This window comes from Orcinus orca, chromosome 20, assembly GCF_937001465.1.
Source record: "Orcinus orca chromosome 20, mOrcOrc1.1, whole genome shotgun sequence".
Taxonomy (NCBI): domain Eukaryota; kingdom Metazoa; phylum Chordata; class Mammalia; order Artiodactyla; family Delphinidae; genus Orcinus; species Orcinus orca.
Genome location: NC_064578.1, coordinates 29,246,927 through 29,267,309, shown reverse-complemented (window position 1 = coordinate 29,267,309; position 20,383 = coordinate 29,246,927). Strand labels below are relative to the sequence as shown.

General features: G+C 38.5%; 2 protein-coding genes and 2 long non-coding RNA genes across 5 annotated transcripts in view; 2 read left to right on the top strand and 2 right to left on the bottom strand.

Moving 5' to 3' along the window:
- The window catches only part of LOC125962645 (uncharacterized), a 601,794-nt gene that overhangs the window by 553,883 nt on the left and 27,528 nt on the right, over positions 1-20,383 (bottom strand). The window lies entirely within an intron of this gene.
- The window catches only part of LPCAT2 (lysophosphatidylcholine acyltransferase 2), a 64,055-nt gene that overhangs the window by 31,995 nt on the left and 11,677 nt on the right, over positions 1-20,383 (top strand). For both annotated transcript variants that reach the window (XM_012531306.3, XM_004264905.4), the window contains one exon: positions 893-1,046. In XM_012531306.3, coding sequence (XP_012386760.1) covers positions 893-1,046 — 154 coding nt within the window. The remainder of the gene's footprint in view (positions 1-892; positions 1,047-20,383) is intronic.
- Positions 4,141-14,090, bottom strand: LOC125962646 (uncharacterized). Its single transcript, XR_007474072.1, has 3 exons — positions 13,973-14,090; positions 9,838-9,921; positions 4,141-4,854 (listed from the first exon to the last, which is right to left on the bottom strand). It is a non-coding gene; the product is annotated as an uncharacterized LOC125962646 (long non-coding RNA).
- Positions 14,224-15,259, top strand: CAPNS2 (calpain small subunit 2). The gene has a single exon (XM_004264906.4). It carries the CDS (start codon positions 14,327-14,329, stop codon positions 15,074-15,076), a length of 750 nt encoding a protein of 249 aa, XP_004264954.2. The 5' UTR covers positions 14,224-14,326; the 3' UTR covers positions 15,077-15,259.

Here is a 20,383-nt window from a genome sequence, read left to right as displayed (position 1 = left end):
ATATTTTTTGATAACTGATGTAGCAAACATTATTTATATCTTCTAGATAGCAATGTTTTGATGTTATATTTTTATAATATTCCAATAGATTTGAAAAAATTAGATAGTTACTGAAATTGGATGTAGAAGTATATGTTAAGTCACCTGTTTAATTCTGCAGGATGTGATGTAAGCTACAGTATATTTTCCAGTGTTTTTTAAAGTGTTCTATAACTAATATTGGAGGAAGTGTACAAAGTCTAATGAATCCCCCATCACAACATTTTGTGAAATGTGAGTTCATTATCATCTGGAAAGCTTGAAAGCAAGAATTGTTTTTTTTTTTTTTAACAACTCAGTAAGTACTGTTGACTTACTAAGTAATATTTAGATTAAAATGTGAGTTCTTTTTTTCTTCTCATGAGTCACTTATTATCTTACCACATTGCTCCTTTTCCCAGTTACTTTTCTTTCCCTCAGATATTTGGGATAATTATAGTTATGTTAATATCCTTTAAAAAATTAGAAGTCTGTATCCATGTTCAAAGTGTGCCTTAAAATATTCGTTTTTGGGGCTTCCCTAGTGGCGCACTGGTTGAGAGTCTGCCTGCAGATGCAGGAGACGCGGGTTCGTGCCCCGGTCTGGGAAGATTCCACATGCCGCGGAGCGGCTGGGCCCATGAGCCATGGCCGCTGAGCCTGCGCATCCAGAGCCTGTGCCCCGCAACGGGAGAGGCCACAACAGTGAGAGGCCCGCGTACCGCAAAAAAAAATCTTTAAAAATTCGTTTTCTTCTCCTTTTCAAATGTAACACTGAATATATTTTTCCCTCAGACAGATGAATAAAACAAAACTCACAAAATGTCCATGTGGATTGTAAAACGCTAATACATCTTCATAACTCTTTGTTTAGATTAGATTGGGATGGAATTCGTAAGCATTTGGATGAATATGCCGCTATTGCAAGTTCCTCTAAAGGAGGAAAAATCGGAATTGAAGAATTTGCGGAGTATTTGAAGCTGCCTGTTTCAGATGTCTTGAGACAACTTTTTGCGCTCTTTGACAGGGTAGGTTAAAGTTTAATCTTTAACACGCAAATATTTTTATTTCACGAGTCCCCACAGGGTATAAATCAGTATGGCAGGCATTAGAAAAACTTGCTAGGTCAGTGTTAGAAGAAGCAAGCCTGAGCCCATTGTTTAATTGCATGATTTTGTTTTTCAGCTTAATAGTAGTAGTAGCAGTAGTAGTAGTAGTAATAATAATAGTAATATAATAATAATTGTGTGTGTGTGTGTGGCAACAGTTATGATAGTGTCTATTTATTTTAAACACCAGGTCAGAAATAAATATTGTGACCATATACCCATATTTGTGTATGGAATTGGAAAGGTTTACATAACTAGCAAGAATTTTAATATTTATGTCAAAATCATACATTGATGACACGGGTGGTACTATTCTATCCTGAAGGTTTCTGGACTTCCCCCAAAACATCCGAAGACCAAATCGATTTTAGTTTATTTATAACAAAGTTTTCAATTAAAGCTTGACTGTTAGTCCTCATATTGGGGATTCAGTTTTCTGCTTACGAATATGTACGTACATGGAGTTAGATAATTGAAATGTCAAAGTTTCCTTAGGAAAAGTGCATCAAGATTTCAAGTTCTCTCTTTTTAATTTGTTTTTTAATATATAAAGTTGACAGCAAAGTTTACTTTTTTGGTTACAGTTTTGTGAGTTCTAACAAATGCATAGAGTCATGTAACTACCACCACATTCAAGAAATACAATTGCAAAAAAAAAAAATTCCCTGTAGCTAGGCTTTTATAGTCAAGCCCCTCCCTCACCTTTAACCACTGGCAATCACTCCATCCCTATAGGTTTGCCTTTTCCAGATGCCATACAAATGGAATCATTTAGTATATCCTTTTGGGTCCAGCTTCTTTCACTCAGCATAACGCACCTGAGATTCAGCCACGTTATTGCATGTATCTGTAATTTGTCTCCTTTTATTGCTGAATGGTATTCCATTGTGTGGATGTACCATACTTGGTGTATCCATTCCCCAACTGAGGAACATTTGGTTTGTTTCCACCTTGGGACAATTATGAATATAACTGTTCTAAGCATTCATGTATAGGTTTTTGAGTGAATATAGTTTTCCTTTTACTTGGGTAAATACTTAGGATTGTTATCTTTTTTATTTCACATTCATTCCTGAGGGATATTTTTGTTGTACATATATGGAATTCTGTATAGAGTTCTTCACTTTCAACAATTTAATAATTTCATCCTGCTGCCTTCAGGCCTATCTGGTTGTTTTTCAAGTTCCTCCTGCCATGGTATTTTATCCAGAGGTAGTGCTTTTTGTATTTCGATCAGAGTTTCTAATTGTAGTGAGAAGGAGAGATAGGCTAAACTAAGCTCATTCCATCCTGGCTGGCACCAGAAGTCCCAGGTCTCTATCAACCACTGGGAAAAGATATTTTGCAAAGAAATTATAGCCTGCTGACAGAAACCAGGACAGAGCTTTTCTTTTTCTTCTTACCCAGAGGTCACTAACATTCCTAATGACTTATTCTGTGACTTATTCTCTTAGATGAACTTTTTTTTTTAATTTATTTTAATTTTGGCTGCGTTAGGTCTTCGCTGCTGGGCCCGGGCTTTCTCTAGTTGCGACGAGTGGGGGCTATTCTTCGTTGCGGTGCGCAGGCTTCTCATTGTGGTGGCTTCTCTTTGTTGTGGAGCACGGGCTCTAGGTGTGCGGGCTTCGGTAGTTGTGGCACGTGGGCTCTGTAGTTGTGGCTTGCGGACTTAGTTGCTCCGCGGCATGTGGGATCTTCCCGGACCAGGGCTCGAACCTGTGTCCCCTGCGTTGGCAGGTGGATTCTTAACCACTGCGCCACCAGGGAAGTCCCTTAGATGAACTATTCTTTAACATGATACAGGTAAGCAACCTTCTTCCGTATGGAGTGCACAAGCCTCTCTTCTGTGCTTGTTGCAGCATACAAATATTTTTTCCTTGTCCGTGAAATGGTAATGTGTCACTGCAATGGTGCTACTTTAAAGTGTAATGAAGATTTAGGGAAAAGGAGATGTAAATTATGGTATGTAACAGTGCAAGTTGGGAAAATACAGGCACTTTTCACTTGTACTGTTACTAGTATTTCTGTGAGATTTGTATAGCATTTTTCAGTATGGCTCTGGAAACCATGCAAGCAATTTTAAATAAAGTTTCTATAAATATGAACTTGGTGACAGGAAGGAATATGGCAGGGACATACAAATAAGAACAGGAGATGGGGAAATGGGAAGTGACATGAAACAGGGACCAAGAGGGAAGTTCAAAGCACATGATAGACTTTATGCTCATCAGGATTTTTAATCAAGATTAAAAACAGTCTCCATAGAGGGCTTGCCTGGTGGCGCAGTGGTCGAGAGTCCGCCTGCCGATGCAGGCGACGCGGGTTCGTGCCCCGGTCCGGGAGGATCCCACATGCCGTGGAGCGGCTGGGCCCATGAGCCATGGCCGCTGAGCCTGCACGTCCGGAGCCTGTGCTCCGCAACGGGAGAGGCCACGGCAGTGAGAGGCCCGCGTACCGCAAAAAAAAAAAAAAAAAAAAAATAGTCTCCATAGAAGTTGCCCTGTCTTTCAGGTGTCAAACTGTCATAGCAGCAATAACAGGATTGCTTTGACAGCAGTTCTGTCTTTTGATGACTGATGATACCTGCCACTGGCCCCATTGTTTCTATAGCACTGGGATATGTGGTAAGATTTGGGAGTGGGGAAGGGAGTGTAAACCAAGGATTACAATAAGCCCTAGTTAGCCAGATTGACTCACTCTGAACGAAAGAATACAATTAGCTCCAAGCAGTTTGGAGACTGGTGAGCCTTTGTGGCCAGTGTGGTCAATCACACTTCTGCATGGACTGCTTCAATCGGCTCACGTATCAATTGTAACTGTTAAGTTTTCTTCACTTCTTTGTATAGTGTATAGACTTAGCTTTAGATATAGACCACGAGTTGGTCTTTAAAACACTTTTGATCTCCAACATACTGGAAGGTAGAGAAAATAATCTGGAGAATTAACAACTAATGCATTTGACCTTTCTTTACCTCTTCCTTTTCTCTTCTCTTTGTCTCTCTGTCTTTCTCGCTTTCCTTTTTTTTTGTTTTTAACATACCTGCATGTCTGTGCCTGTGAAGATTTGCTTTGTTTTGAGAAGCTGAATTATGTAATCGTTGCCACACCCTGTGCACATCCCCACTTCCATGCTCTCTTGGAGGGATTTAGCTGGGAAATGTTCCACGGAAAAGACAAAGAAGTTCAGTAACGTCATAGTTTATTTCTCTCTGAGTAGCTTATCTTGCTAAACTCAATACTTATGAGGGGTGGGGGAGGAAGAAGGGTGGGAAAGAGAGGGTGGGATGTTCCTCTTGCTCTTTCATTTCAGTAGCTATAAATTTTTGCAGGACAGAGGGCTCCTCCCATGTGCCTTTCCCACTTTATTCTCCTTTTCCCCTTCCTTCTTTTCTTCTCTCAATCTCTCCCCAGGTCTGGTGCAATTGTGGTTGGTATTTTGGGGAAGGGGAGAGATCTGTATATCTCTCCATGTTCCCTTACTCCTTCTTCCCACATACATTCCTGGCAAGTCTGCAAAAACTTCATAATGGTTTTCATCTCAGTCTGTCCTAAAAAAAAGAAAATGTGCTGTCCATTCAGTTTCTTCTGACAATCTGATGTGTTCTTTTAGATTGTCAGATATGCGATGGCAGATGATTTCAAGGTCCAACAGAAATGTGGCATTCATGATCCAAAGCATAGCATGGCTCATTGGATTAGGATAGTTTTTTGTGGAGAGGTCTCATCTCTGAAAAAAAGGAAAAGAAGACCCTTTTCATCTTTAGGTTTCATTCAGCTTCTTTATTTTCCCAAATGTACACTGAGCTCTCTGAATCAGAGGCTGATAGGGATTAGTCAAAAGTCCACATGAGTTAGAGACAGTTGAGAGCTGAGACAGTAGTTTAAAACAGTGGCTTCTCAACATTTTTTATATTCATAATTCAGTTTTCAAGACTAGATTTTTTTGCCAACACTCTTGAAGGCATTTAAATACACTTAATGGGACTGAGAAACAACACTGGCTAAGTCAGAAATAATTATAACACATTTGTACAGTTATAAGAATATCTACACAGCATCACCTTATTTCATTCATTCTTCAACGCTGTGTTATTGAGCAGAGCCATGTGCTGCCCTGCCAGCAGTATCTTACATACCTATGAGACAAAGTCCTCAAATATTGCAGCACACATATCATCTTTGTTGCTAGTTTGACAGTATACCATGTTATCTGCCTCTTACCTCTTACTAGTGGCAAGTCATCTCATCTGCACTACATCTCATGATACATTCAGGGTCATGTTCCATCTGGCACACATCACCATAACGGTATGTATATTCGCTGGTGGCGAAGCTATATTTCAGGGATCAGCAGGCTTTTTTCAGCAAAGAGCAGGATTGTAAATGTTTTTGACTTTGTGGGACATTTGGTCCTAAACTTTCAGTATAATTTGTACAACTGAATAGAAAAGTTAATCCACCCCACTCAGAAAGATTTCTCTGGTTATTTTCAGTCACTTAAGCCACATAAATGCCCTGTCCTAACTCTCAGCTTGAAAATCTGCATAATACAGCACCCTACCTTCTCTAACAGGGAAGGGCAAGCAAGGATGCTTGTTATTATATGCTCATTATTTGCTCATGGTTTAACACTTGAACTAATGCCAAGAACAGGGCAGACAGGAAGAACTCGGATAAAGAAACGCATTCATTCCACACAATGCAAAAGAGTAATAAAAGATCTCCAGAATAGCCAAAAATGATGGATTGTCAAAGTGCTAAAGTATACACACACTTTCCTGTTCTAATATTTAAACAAAGGACATAGTAATGCCAGAAGAACCAAGTACCCGTTAGAAGGCCGAAATGGGAAAAATCAGGACAGTTTTCACATTTTTTAGAGAATGGAAATAGTAACCAGCTATCTAAATTTTCTTAGCCTGTGGTCTGTTGTGTGCATAATGGTTTTGGTAAAAAGAGAGTGAGCTCATGCCAGACTATAGCTGAGTGATTAGAAATCAGTCTCTCTCATCTGTGAAGATGAATGATATACCACTAGTTAGAAATGGGGAGGATGTCAATAAGAAGTAGACAGATTTGGTGAGAATAAAGATTCAGAATGACCCCCTTTAAATCAGACGTGGAACGATGGTGGCTATAAGCCTTGACTGCAATCCTTCGATCAGTCCTTAAATTTTACCAGCATGCTTTATTTTCATCAGTTTAGGAAATATAGCAGGTGACAGTCAGCAAACTACAGCTGATAGACCAGATCCAGTCTGACGCCTATTTTGTAAATAAAGCTTTATTGGGACACCAACCATGCCCATTTGTTTATGTACTGTCTATGGCTGCTTTCATAATACAGTGCCAGAGGTGAATAGTTGCAACCGTGAAGTCTTCTATCCTATTTTTTAAATTGAAGTATAGCTGATTTACAATGTTGTGTCAGTTTCTGGTGTACAGCAAAGTGATTCAGTTATATTTATATATTCTTTTTCAGATTCTTTTCCATTATAGGTTATTACAAGATATTGAATATTTTTCCCTGTGCTACACACTAGGACCTCATTGTTTATCTACTTTATATCTAGTAGTGTGTATCTGTTAATCCCAAGCTCCTAATTTATCCCTCCTCTACCCCCCTCTTCCCCTTTCTTCTATCCTTTAAATTTCCAGTTCGGGTTTGATGTATACTTTAGTATTTCATAGCTCATGTGAAAAGAACTCATCTTGACTCCAATCTCAGTTAATCAGGATTTGTTATATGAAATCTAAAGCTCATATGATATAATTAACAGAAGAAAGCTATAACTTTCTGAGTGGGCTAGATGAACATTCCTATCCAGTTGTACCAGTCATCCTGAAAGTTTGATGGTCTATATGTCTGACCATTTCCTTCTTCAATTCTCATGGTGACTTAACTCCCCCATGCAGTCCAGCACAATATTTTCCCTCCCTGAGTGTTCTTACACTAGAAATATCCTTTTAAGCATGAGAATTGTATGCTTTCTTTTTGGCTTCTCAATGCAAGTCTACCTAGGAGACACTTAGAGGAAACAGAAAGGAGAGGGCATTGATTAAAGCTCGATTTTTTATTGGAACAAGTGAGCAGTGGCCTCCTCCAAGAGCATAAAGAGGTAAAGAACAGGGCTTTGTAAGGAGCAAATTGTGTCAGACCAATTTAATTTCCTCCTATGACAGAGTGACAGTCCAAGATGATAAAGAAGAAGAAATAGATATTATCTATATGGACTCTAGAAAGGTTTTTGATTTCATCCAACGTGACATTCTCATCAATAAATTAGGAAGGTCTGGTCCAGATCATGTTGCAGTTAGGTGAAAGCCCCACTTGACAGAGAGCCCTCACTGACAGCGGGAGCTGTGTGTCCTGTGTTATTCGAGACCTGCTTCAGTCCCCCCACCTTGGAGTTCTGTCTGGAGGAGCAACATACTTGATAGGTTACCAGAATACTTTTGAAAACCAGACAATACGTCAAAGTGAGGATAAGGGTATGTAAGTATGTCTTTAAAAGTTGTAGAACCAGACCCAAGAAAAAGATTAAATTACAGTCATATATAACATAAAAATACTTGGGCATGAGAAGGAAACTGAATGCAAGGTAAGAACGAAGCTGCAGTCACCACTTCATGGCACGTGAAGATCTAGACTCACAGCATTCTAGAGCTGAAAGGATGTTTAGTGTCAAATTGCCCATCTTCCTCATTTCTCAGGAAGCTTCCAGCCCAAAAGAGGAAGTTGTATGCTCAAGGCTACAGAGCTGGTTAGTTGCAGCACTGGGAACTCCTAGTTCAGTATTCTTTTTACTACAAACCATCTCTGGACTTTTTAAAAATAACTTTCTTGAGGCATATTTTACATATCATAGCATTCAGCCATTTCAAGCATACAGTTCAATGATTTTTTTAGTAAATTTACCAAGTTGTGCAACCAGCACCATAAATCAGTTTTAGAGTTTTTCCATCACCCCATTATGATTCCTTGTGTCATTAACTGTTAATTCCTGTCACCTACCTATCTCCCAACCCTAGGCAACCACTATAGTAAGTCCTCCTGCGTTGTTCTAGACCTGGTCTAGAATAAAGACTAGAATAGAGACTTGTATAGATTTGCCTTTTCTGGACATTTCATATAATGGAATCTTACAATATATAGTATCATGTCTGGCTTTTATCACTTATTGTAAGTTTTTGAGGTCCATCCATGTTGTTGCCTGTATCAGTAATTCATCCCTTTTTATTGCCCAATAGTACTCCATTATATGAATTTATCACATTTTGTTTATTCATTCACCTGTTAGTCGATATTTAGGTTGTTTCTACTTTGGAACTATTATGAATAGTGTTGCTAGTAGCATTCGTGTGTCACTGTTAACTTTTTAAGTTCAATAACTCTTCCCCCTCAAATTGAGGTTAAATTTTCCATTGAATATGGCTTCTTCCCCTACTCTTTTTCTCCAGAGCTGCGCAGTAGAGTTCCCCCAGACAGCAACCAAAGTTCCTATTAATGTTCTAATAAATAGCCTTAGGGGATTAAATAGTCCAGAGAAGAAAAGGCTTGTTAATCTAATAACAGTCTTTTATTCTATGATGCCTTATGAGAAACTGTTAGCCAAATGCTTTCCATCTTAGCAGAAAATAAATGAGAGGAATTGGATTTAAACTTCAGCGAAAAACACTTCAGATGGTCATAAGGAGGCACATTTTATATGACAATGGATGCTGTCAAGTTAATTTGCAATATTATAAAAACAAAGCCCATGTAATTTCCTCAGAAGCTTATATGAATGGATTTAAATCTGTCTGAGGCCAGATGGCCCCTTGTGATCCCCTAAAGGGAAGAAAGTCCTTTTGTGGTGCTTCTTCAGTGTGGTAAAGGAAGACATTTGGCCTTTGGTGTTTACAGAGACCATTTCACGGTGCCCATGAGACCAGTTATTGGAGTCATTGTGCCATAAAACCAGTTGATGGAGAGTTTTCTATAAACCACTAAGTGTGGCAGGAGACATTGCTCTCATGTCCTACACAGAGCAGTGTCTCCCAGCTACTATTCTCTCCCTAATAATAGCTAGAATAATCATTATTTAATTCTAGAATTGTACAGTTTATAAAGTAATTTTACGTTTAATCTCCTTTTGACTTCATATTTGAGCCTTAGTAGTTTCCAGAGTAACCTGTGAGATAGACTTTGTCACATGGCAGTTCAGAGTCCTTTCCAATTTCATTCTATTCTATTGAGTTGCCTTTATCTCCCATCATTCTCAGCAGTAAACTCATCACACTGGACTACTCATTATCTCTTGAATACCACACATGCTTTACTTCCTCTATCTTTTCACTACACCACCCCTTTATATATATATATATATATATATCTTGTCTTTTTGGAGAACTCTGACTTAGCCTATGGTCAGGCCTACACATTACCTCTTCTGTAGGTAAATGTTCTCCTTTCCTTTCCTCAGCAGAACTTATTGTTCCCCTTTTGGGCACCCATATTGGTTTGATAATCCTATACGATATATTAGCTGTGTGACCTTTTATAAGTAGCTTAACTTCTCTGAGATTTCCTTTCCTTATTTCAAATGCTTTTATGTCTTTCATGGAAATTCTATAAAATCGATATACCAAAGAATATTATATACAAATGTAATAGTTTAGTATTAATAGTAGAAATGTGAAAATAGACCTCAGATTATAGTTACAACACCTAGTTTTCTGTGGGTCTCTTTGATCCTTGAGGACAGCAATCCTGATGTTTTCATCTTTCTCTCCTAAACATTGAGTCCAAGTCCTGAAACATAATAAAAGAAATTGAATCATTATGAAGTAGGCAGGGGAGATACTATTATCATCAGTTTGCAGATTGAAATTAAGATCCAAAATGCTGAGTGATATAAGGACTTAGTTATGTCCTGGCCACTTTTCCCTGAGTTTACCAATAGAACTTCCAAAGACTGCTGAAGGGCTTATACCCTGACTCTACCTAGTATCAAGGGTGAGGTTTCTCAAAGTATTATCTGGGACTATCTGTCATAGACTGACTTCTGAAGATACTTATTAAAAATATAAAATCTCACAAATGTAATTTTGAGCAAAGAGAATCCAGACACACAAAATCAGAAAAGAGAGGACAGTACTACCAAATTTACAGAAATAAAAAGTATTATAAAACAGTACTATGAGCAACTGTATGCCAACAAATTGGTTAACCTAGATGTAATGGACAAATTCCTAGAAATGTACAACCTACCAGGACTGAATCATGAAGAAACAGAAAATATGAACAGACCTAACTAGTAAGGAGATTGAATGAGTAATTTTTTTTTAAAACTCCCAACAAAGAAAATTCCAGGACCAGATGGCTTCACTAGTGAATTCTACCAAATGTTTAAAGAAGAGTTAACACTAATCCTTCTCAAACTCTTCCCAAAAATTGAAGAGGAGGGAATACTTCCCAACTCATTCTATGAGGCCAACATTATCCTGATACCAAGGTCAGAAAAAGATAGTACAGTTGACCCTTGAACAACACAGGGGTTAGGGGAACCAAACCCCGTGCAGTCGAAAATCTCCATATAACTTTATAGTTGGCCCTATGTATGCATGATTCTGCATCCACAGATTCAACCAAGCTCAAGTGTAGTACTGTAGTATGTATTTATTGAATAAAATCCTAGTAGAAATGAAGGCACATGGTTCAAACCCATATTGTTCAAGTGTCAACGGTACATGAAAAGAAAATTACAGACCAATGTCCTATATGAATTTTTTATTTATTTATTTATTTTGGTCTTAGTTGCAGCAGGCGGGCTCCTTACTTGCGGCTCGCCAGCTCCTTTAGTTGCAGCACGTGTGCTACTTAATTGCAGCACATGTGCTCCTTAGTTGTGGCTCATGGGCTCCTTAGTTGTGGCATGCATGTGGGATCTAGTTCCCTGACCAGGGATCGAACCCATCTCCCTTGCACTGGAAGGCAGATTCTTAACTACTGCACCACCAGGGAAGTCCCCCATATGAATATTGATGCAACAATTCTGAACAAAATACTAGCAAACAGAATTCAACAGCACATAAAGAGGATTTTACATCATGACTAAGTGGGATTTATTCCTTGAACGCAAGGGTGGTTCAACATATGAAAATCAATCAATGTAATAAACCACATTAACAGATGAAGGGGGAAAAAACACAGTTACCTCAATCGATCCAGAAAAAGCATTTGACAAAATTCAACACCCTTTCAGATAAAAACACTTAACAAACTAGGAATAGAAGAAAAGTACCTCAACATAATAAAAACCATATATGAAAAGCCCACAGCCAACAGCATACTCAATGGTTTGAGCCTGAAAACCTTTCCTCTAAGATTAGGAACACAAAAGGATGCCTGCTTTCACTACTCCTATTCAGCATAGTACTGGAAGCCCTAGCCAAAACAGTTAGGCAAGAAAAGAAATGAAAGGAATATGAGCTGGAAAGGAAGAAGAAAAATTATCTCTGCTCACAGAATACATGATCTTATATGTAAAAGAATCCTGCAGACAACACACACACACACACACACACACAATTGTTAGAACTAATAAACTAATTCAGCAGAGTTGCCGGATACAAATTCACACACAAAACTTAGTTGTGGGGACTTCCCTGGTGGCTCAGTGGTTAAGAATCCGCCTGCCAATGCAGGGGACACGGGTTTGATCCCTGGTCTGGGAAGATCCCACATGCCGCAGAGCAACTAAGTCCGTGCGCCACAACTACTGAGCCTATGCTGTAGAGTCCGCAAGCCACAACTACTGAAGCCTGCATGCCACAACTACTGAAGCCCACGAGCTTAGAGCCCATGCTCCACAACAAGAGAAGCCACCACAATGAGAAACCCGTGCACCGCGACAAAGAGTAGCCCCTGATCACCACAACTAGAGGAAGCCCACGTGCAGCATCAAAGACCCAATGCAGCCATAAATAAATAAATAAATAAATAAATAAATAAATAAAAGAATCTGCCTACCAATGCAGGGGATACAGGTTCGATCACTGGTCTGAGAAGATCCCACATGCTATGGAGCAACTAAGCCCATGCAATGCAATTACTGACCCTGCACTCTAGAGCCCGCATGCCACAAGTACTGAAGCCCACTTGCTTAGAGCCCATGCTCCGCAACAAGAGAAGCCACTGCAGTGAGAAGCCTGTGCACCGCACCGAAGACCCAATGCAGCCAAAAATAAATAAATTTATTTTTTTAAAAAAAACTTAGTTGTGTTTCTATACACTAACGATAAACAATATGAAAAAGAAATTAAGAAAGTGACTCTATTTACAGCAGCATTAAAAAGAATAAAATAGGAATAAACAACCAAGGAGGTAGAAGACTTGTACACTGCAAACTACAAAGCGTTGTTCAAAGAAATTTAAAAAGATGCAAATAAATGGAAAGATATCCTGTGTTCATGGATTGGAATTCTTAATATTGTTAAGAAGTCAATACTACCCAAAGTGGTCTACAGAGTCCATGCAATCCCTATCAAAATCCCGACAAAAATTTTTTTTACAGAAGTCAGAAAATCCATCCTAAAATTCATATGGAATCTCAAAGGATGCTGAATAGACAAAATAGTCTTGCACAAGAACAAAGTTGGAAGTCTTACACTTCCTGATTTCAAAACTTACTACAAAGCTACAGTAATCCAAATAGTGTGGTACTGGCATAAAGACAGACATATGAACCAATGGTATAGAATAGAGAGCCCAGAAATAAACCTGTGTGTGTGCATACAAATGATTTTCGATAAGGGTGCCAAGACCATTCAATGGGGAAAGAACAGTCTTTTCAACAAATGGTGCTGAGAAAACTGGATAACCACATGCAGAAGAATGAAGTGGACTCTTACCTTATGCCATATATAAAAACTAACTCAAAATGGGTCAAAGACCTAAGCAGAAGAGCTAAAACTATTATAAAATGGGGGACTTCCCTGGTGGCACAGTGGTTAAGACTCTGCGCTCCCTGTGTAGGGGGCCCGGGTTTGATCCCTGGTCAGGGAACTAGATCCCACATGCATGCCGCAACTAAGAGTTCACCTGCCACAACTAAGGAGGCCACGAGCTGCAACTCAAGTGTTGAGCCCATGTGCCACAACTAAGGAGCCCAACTAGGGAGCCGCCTGCCACAACTAAGACTCAGTGCAACCAAATAAATAAATAAATATTTTTTAAAAGATGGTTAAAATGGTAAATTGCACATTACATGTATTTAACCACAATTTTAAAATTTTTTAATTAAAAATTTAAAAACAAGATACAAAAAAGTATATGCTATATGATTCCATTTATTTAAGGTACAAAAATGAATCTGTGGTGTTAGATGTCAGGACAATGGTTAGTTACCCTTGGGAGAGGAGAATAACTGGAAAGAGGCATGAAGAGGCTTTGGAAGTCCTGATGATGTTCTATTTCTTGATCGGGGTGTATGACATGGGTATATATATATATATATATATATATATATATATATATATATATATGAAATTCTTTGAGCTATATATTTGTGATTTGTACAGTTTTCTATGTGAATGTTACACTTCCAAAAGATTCCAAAAACGTAAATCATGAGCCCCACAGCAGACTATACAGAATCAGAATCTCTGAGGATGGGACCTGGGGACCCTGCATTTTAAAAATCCCCCTTCCAAGTTTTTCTTAAGAACATTGGATGCTGCAGATCTTTGCTAAAGGAAGAGAATTAGGTAAATATTTTTCCAGTGCCCCAGAATTCTTCAGTTGTACCCTAACAATAAATATTCCTTAGAAAAGAAATTCTTGATATCCTTGAGTCATTTACCTTCTCCTGTTAGGAAACTCCACGTCATCTTTCAGGTGCTGAGAAAGAGAACTAAAAATAGTTAACAGCATATAGAAATGTATAGTTTAATATATTACAGTTAAAAATATGATTTCTTCTAATTTGTCAGACATACTATAACTTAGGAGTATTTTATTGATGCCCTCTGAAAAATGGCAGGTGCTAGGACCTAGCGGAATTCAGGCAACTAGGGTAGGGTGTTGTACAATGCAAGCAAGTACAGAAAAGCCAGTTCTTCCACATGTAAACTACTTAGACTCCATTTCATCTCTCTCATACCACCTCCAAGATTTCAGCAGCCTTTACGCTTTACCCTTTCGGTAAACCAAAAGCATGTTTCTTGTAAAGTCTCTATTGGAAGGAGGAGATCAAGGTCAAGGTCTTGGACAAGCTCTTGGAGACCTTCTTGGAGGAGGCAGTCAGAAAAGTAGAGGAGCAGGAAATATTGGGGGGATAGTTGGAGGAATTGTGAATTTTATCAGCGAGGCTGCAGCTGCTCAGTATACCCCGGAACCACCACCCACTGAGCAGCATTTCACCAACGTGGAGGCCAATGAAAGTGAGGAAGTTAGGCGGTTTCGGCAACAATTTGCACAGCTGGCTGGACCAGACATGGAAGTGGATGCCACTCACCTAATGAATATTCTCAACAAAGTCCTGTCTAAGCACAAGGATCTGAAGTCTGACGGCTTTAGTCTTGACACCTGCCGGAGCATCGTGTCCATCATGGACAGTGACACAACTGGAAAGCTGGGCTTCAAAGAATTTAAGTATCTCTGGAGAAACATCAAGAAATGGCAGCGTGTTTATAAGCAATATGACAGGGACCATTCTGGGTCTCTGGGAAGTTCTCAGCTGCGGGGGGCTCTGCAGGCAGCAGGCTTCCAGCTAAAGGAACAACTTTACCAAATGATTGTCCGCCGATATGCCAATGAGGATGGAAGTATGGATTTTAACAACTTCATCAGCTGCCTGGTTCGCCTGGATGCCATGTTTTGTGCCTTCAAATCCCTGGATAGAGATGCGGATGGCCTGATTCAGGTGTCTATCCAAGAATGGCTGCAGCTGACCATGTATTCCTAAAGTGGGCACTAAGTCGGGACTACCCCGGGGGACGGGAGTGCTGGAAGCTTAGCCATGCTCTCTGCACGGTTGCGGTTACCCCATCCAAAGCTGTCATTTCCTGCCGAGTTCTTTCATAACCCGACCTATTTCTGAACTTGTGCTGCCCTTTACTGCTTACTTAAACAGATTTTTCATGAAAAATGTTCTGAGTGGTTTGTATGTTGGCTTTTTGAGACACAGGATTAATATGGACTTATATATGTGATGGGAATGCAAGGCAGGCTGTAATGGAGTAGATTTTAATAGGTCATTTCTTATTTGGTGAATGAATTCCAAAGAGCAGGAAAGCTGTTGTTGTTATTGTTAAGAATGAAATTTTGAAAAAAATCCTGGAATAAATCAAGAAAGCTCTCAGGGGATATATTTTTCTCCTTTAAAAAAGGTGAGGAGGCAGGAAATTCAAAACCTGTTTTTCTGTTAATTCACATCAGGTCTTTCTATTACATTTAAAAAAAAAAAAGTGTTTTCCTGGTAACCTGCTTAACTGTATAGAAACAGGTTCAGAAATGTGAAATTAAGCAGTTTTATAAAAGGTAGTATTTTTTTTAATGGTGGAACAACTATCTAAAATCTAGAATTCTTTAGTCCCTTTTCTCTAGCAAAATAAGCATGTAACAGTTTTGTTCTGATATAATTGTAAAGAGAATCAGGGCATTGGGGAATGAAAGAGTGTACTTATAGTTGAAATGTCTCTGGTTGCCTTAATGAATCAAAGTGATCGCTCTTACATGTACTTCAAAATCAGGCACGCCCTGCTGATGTTAGCCAGCTCTTGTCACGTCTTGCCCTGCCTCAGAGCAAAGAATATTCTTTCATTTGTTTGAAAACTGCAGACAGGAAAAAAAGTAAACAAAGAAAATGTACACAAATCATAACCAGTTATTTGGTATCTAAAGCGATAGAGAGATGTATAAATATATATAAATGTTGCTGAGTCTTTATTGCAGTGGTTCTCAGCCCTGACTGCAATTTAGAATCACCGGGAGAGCTCTTGAGCTGAGTCCCACTCCACATGAGTTAAATACAAATCTTTAGAGGTGGAGCTCAGAGATGAGTATTTTTTAAAGCTCCCCGGGTGATTCTGATGAGCAACCAAGGTTGACAGCCACAGCTTTAAGGTTAGTCTGTCTTCACTGTATTTTTCATATTAGTCTCAGCTGAAAACTAAGGTCCCCACAGGAGTCAGTGTTGCCAGCTTCCAAAAAAAAGAAGATAGGAGTATGGAGAAACTGCCACCCAAAAAGCAGGGGTAGTTGTGCCTTTCTTGTGAATGGCCCTTGGTTTGGCTTTTTCATTTTGATTCAGGTGGTGATAACGGGGCGAAGAGAATCCAGGAATCCCGGGCCAGTAGACTCAGCTAGAGAGGCTGCATTTTCAAGTGCTCTGTTCATCTGCCTATTTAATTGGTTTCTACCCTCCTGCTTCTCTGGGTTTTAATGCATTCCCTCTCTCCCAATCTACTTTGGAGGATCATCCTGAGTTTGAAGATAAATCCTTCCTTTTTGAGTCATTTAGAGGAAAGCTGTAACTGTTGAAATGATGTAACTGGCCTGTTAACAGCCCTCAGCTGCCTGTTAGAAATCCCCAGTGAAAATAGGACAGGTTGGCATTTGGCCTCTGTGGACACCATTATCACCATCATATAATATTTATGAAATACCACATGCATGTAATTCTGAATTGAGCCAAGCCCAGAGATCACATCCGCTTTCCTCAAGGGACTTGTAATTTAAACTTGGTCTGGGGAGCTACTTAAAACAGGTGTGGTTATATTAGAATGAGGCTGCAACCGCACATTAATATCAGGATCCCTGTTTTAGAATATGGCCACTAGTATGTTAGGCATGGCTGTAGTAATATAGCCAGGAAAGGGGAAATCTGCCAAGATACCTTTTAAGGTCTCAGAATATTAAGTTTATAGTTTAATCTTTCCACATGATGGTTGGGGAAAAGAAAACGTAGCCCCACTTTTCTCCCCTCACTTCATTTTAAATGTTTTATGAAAGTTAAGACAATTATCTCACACTAGGGGTGGTATTAAGTATTTCTCTTGCTCTTCAAGTTAAGGGATTACCTACTTTTATGATTCTCTTCCTGCATGCACAGGGCAAAACATCCTGAAGTTACCTAAGTTTCTCTTGTTCTTTTCTGAATTTGTGTAAAACTGGACAAATAACCCCAGGCACTAGAGTGGATCCCAGAAAATTTAGTCCAAAGTCTGGATTTTTCCAAGTAAACAAACCTTTGGCATTGTGTAGAACCAATAGCCTAACAAGTGATTGAATTTCTTAATTTCCATCCAATGGGTTTTTTTGTTGTTTGTTTGTTTGTTTTAGTTGGTGTTTTAAAGGCACATCTTCAGTGTAAGAGGGAGTATTCACCTGATAATTGTTTTCAAATGTTGCCTTTTCTACATGGAAGACTACTGATAGCCTAAGGTGAAGGGCTTTCATTAATATAACTCCATCTCATTTTCAAATTTCTAAAAGCAATACAATCAATGTAGTAAGTTGAAAATAATAATGATTTTGTTTAAATGTGAAATTATACAGCTACATTTTTTAATTTCAAAATATCCCATATGATTTTGAAAAACACCTTAGTCTTGATTTAATACACTGAATTCTGTAACCTATAATAGCAGGAAAAAGAACTGTGTGTTCTGTACCTAAGAACAGCAAATGTCCAAAAACATTCAAAATTTGTATATCATCTTAAAGGTCACTTTTAAAATATTTTTTGAGTAATAGTGCATGTGATTTAAAAGTTGATTTATGTATCAACTTCAATCAGAAATTTCATCAGTAATATTGCACAACTAACCCATAGTCAGGCCTTAAAAAATATTTGCTGAGGCACCTGCAGGGCACTGATACTTAATGCACGTATTAATCTTGAAGTGCTTTCAGAATTACTTTTTTTAAAATGTCTATTTTTAATGCTAAGTGGATTAAAACAGTTTAATTCCTAGAAAATTGATAATACAATTATGCAGGTGGGTAGAAATATGCTCTAAATAAGAATATTGAGGTAAACAGAATACCTCTTCCCTGACTCTCCTGGATAACTGAGAATTTATTGAATTTGAATAGCAATACTCTTCCTGAGGAGTTCCATTAGTTTTTAAAGGAAAGAACCACAGCTTTGAGGAATAATTTTTTACCATGGGACTGATTAGAATTTGAAAAATTAAAGGAGTGTATTTTGCTGTATACTTTTTTATTATCTGTTTTTGAATATATTTTATCAACTTGCCTGCTTTAATTTGAATGACTGGGAGTCACGTAAATGTTTAGGTAAATGTTAATTGTCATTGTGGCAATAGTGAGTTTTGTGACCTCAAGTAAAACTTACATCTCAATTTTTCATTAGTAAAAATGAAGAAGTTGAACGGATGATTTCTAAGATTCCTCCCAGTTCTAAATTTTATTATTCTGAAATTGGAACCTTAAAATGTATTATTTTATTAGTCCTATAATGAAATCTCTCAGAATAATTTCTATGCTGCCTTTTTTCCTTCACATTACTAGGATGAAAACTTACATATAGTTTCTCATGTGACTGATTATCAAGAGTCTGCTTTAATATTCTTTTGTCGGTCAAAGCCACTCATATAAAACTGTTAAAGAAAACCAGGGGTCCAGAATATTACCTTTATTCGTGAATAGCAGTAATACTAAGGGTCTTTTACATTTCTCTTCCTCCATCTGAAAAATAAGCTATAATGCTTGACCTGTATTATACATAGGGTCCGGTAATATAGATAAAAATTGGATGCCTCACAATAAATCAAAGGCGTATTTCCAATCATACTACCTACGACCATATCTTCAGTGTCCATAGATCATTCTTTTTTTTTCATTTATTTAATTGAAGTATGGTTGATTTACAATGTTGTGTTAATTTCCACTGTACAACAAAGTGATTCAGTTATACATATATATACTTATTTTCATATTCTTTTCCATTATGGTTTATCACAGGATATTGAATATATTCATAGGTCATTCTTATATCTATACTTCAGAACTTCTTTTTTTTTGAATTTTAGAATTTTATTTTTTTTATACAGCAGGTTCTTATTATCCATTTTATACATATTAGTGTATAAATGTCAATCCTAATCTCCCAATTCATCACACCACCACCACCCACCTCCCCGCCATTTTCCCCCCTTGGTGTCCATACATTTGTTCTCTACATCTGTGTCTCTACTTCTGCCCTGCAAACCGGTTCATTATACTTCAGAACTTCTATTCAAGACTTCTATGTTGCTTAGTGGAGAAAACCAATTGCAGAATAAATTTACCTTTATTGAGCATATATTCACGGTACCATAAGCTGTTCAGCCTCTAAGGCCTAATGAACAACAGCCCTCCATAGTACAGAAGAAAATTAAACGTTAGTGGCACAAGGAAAATTATGTCCCTTAAAACTCTGAAACTTCTGGGGTGATGAAAATATCGTAGCCATCAATTGTGATGGTGGTTACCCTGGTGTCTGCATTTTTTCAAAGAACATCAAACTGTACACTTAAAATGGATGCTTTTTATTGACTGTAATTGATACCTCAATAAAGTCGATTAAAGGAAAGGCAGAAAACAGCTGTCTTAGAGGCTGGTAATCAGACAAAAATGGAAGTCGGATGACCTGAGTTTTAAATCCTAGGAAGAAACCCTGTTACTTTAGGGAAATCTTGAATCCTCTGTTTCTACCTTCTCCGATGAGAAAGTGAAGGTAAATTATTCCTTTTTAGTTCCCACCCTGCAGCAAGATAAAGTAGTATGGTGACAGTGAGTCTTGGTTGCTTTGAGAAGCTGAGGAAAGCTACAAGATTTTTTTTCCCTAGAAAAATGTACATATAAAAAGGGCTGGGACTTCCCTGGCGGTCCAGGGGTTAAGACTCCATGCTTCCACTGCACGGGACATGGGTTCGATCCCTGGTCAGGGGTTAAGACTCCACGCTTCCATTGCAGGGGGCAAGGGTTCGATCCCTGGTCAGGGAAATAAGATCCCGCATGCCCTGTGGCTCAGCCAAAAACAAAAAAGCAAAAAAAAAGGCATACCCTTTCAGAGGCTTCACAGCCTTCCCTTTCAAGCTCATCTGTGAAACCCCAGTGAAAAACACTGCCTAAGTGTCTTAAGGTGAACCCAAAGTATCAATAGTAGGTGAGAGTAGGTGAGGAAAAGGTAGCATCGTTTTTTAGCACCTACCTGTGTGTGCTAGGCAATGGGAATACACAGCACAGAGGAAGGCAATCCCTG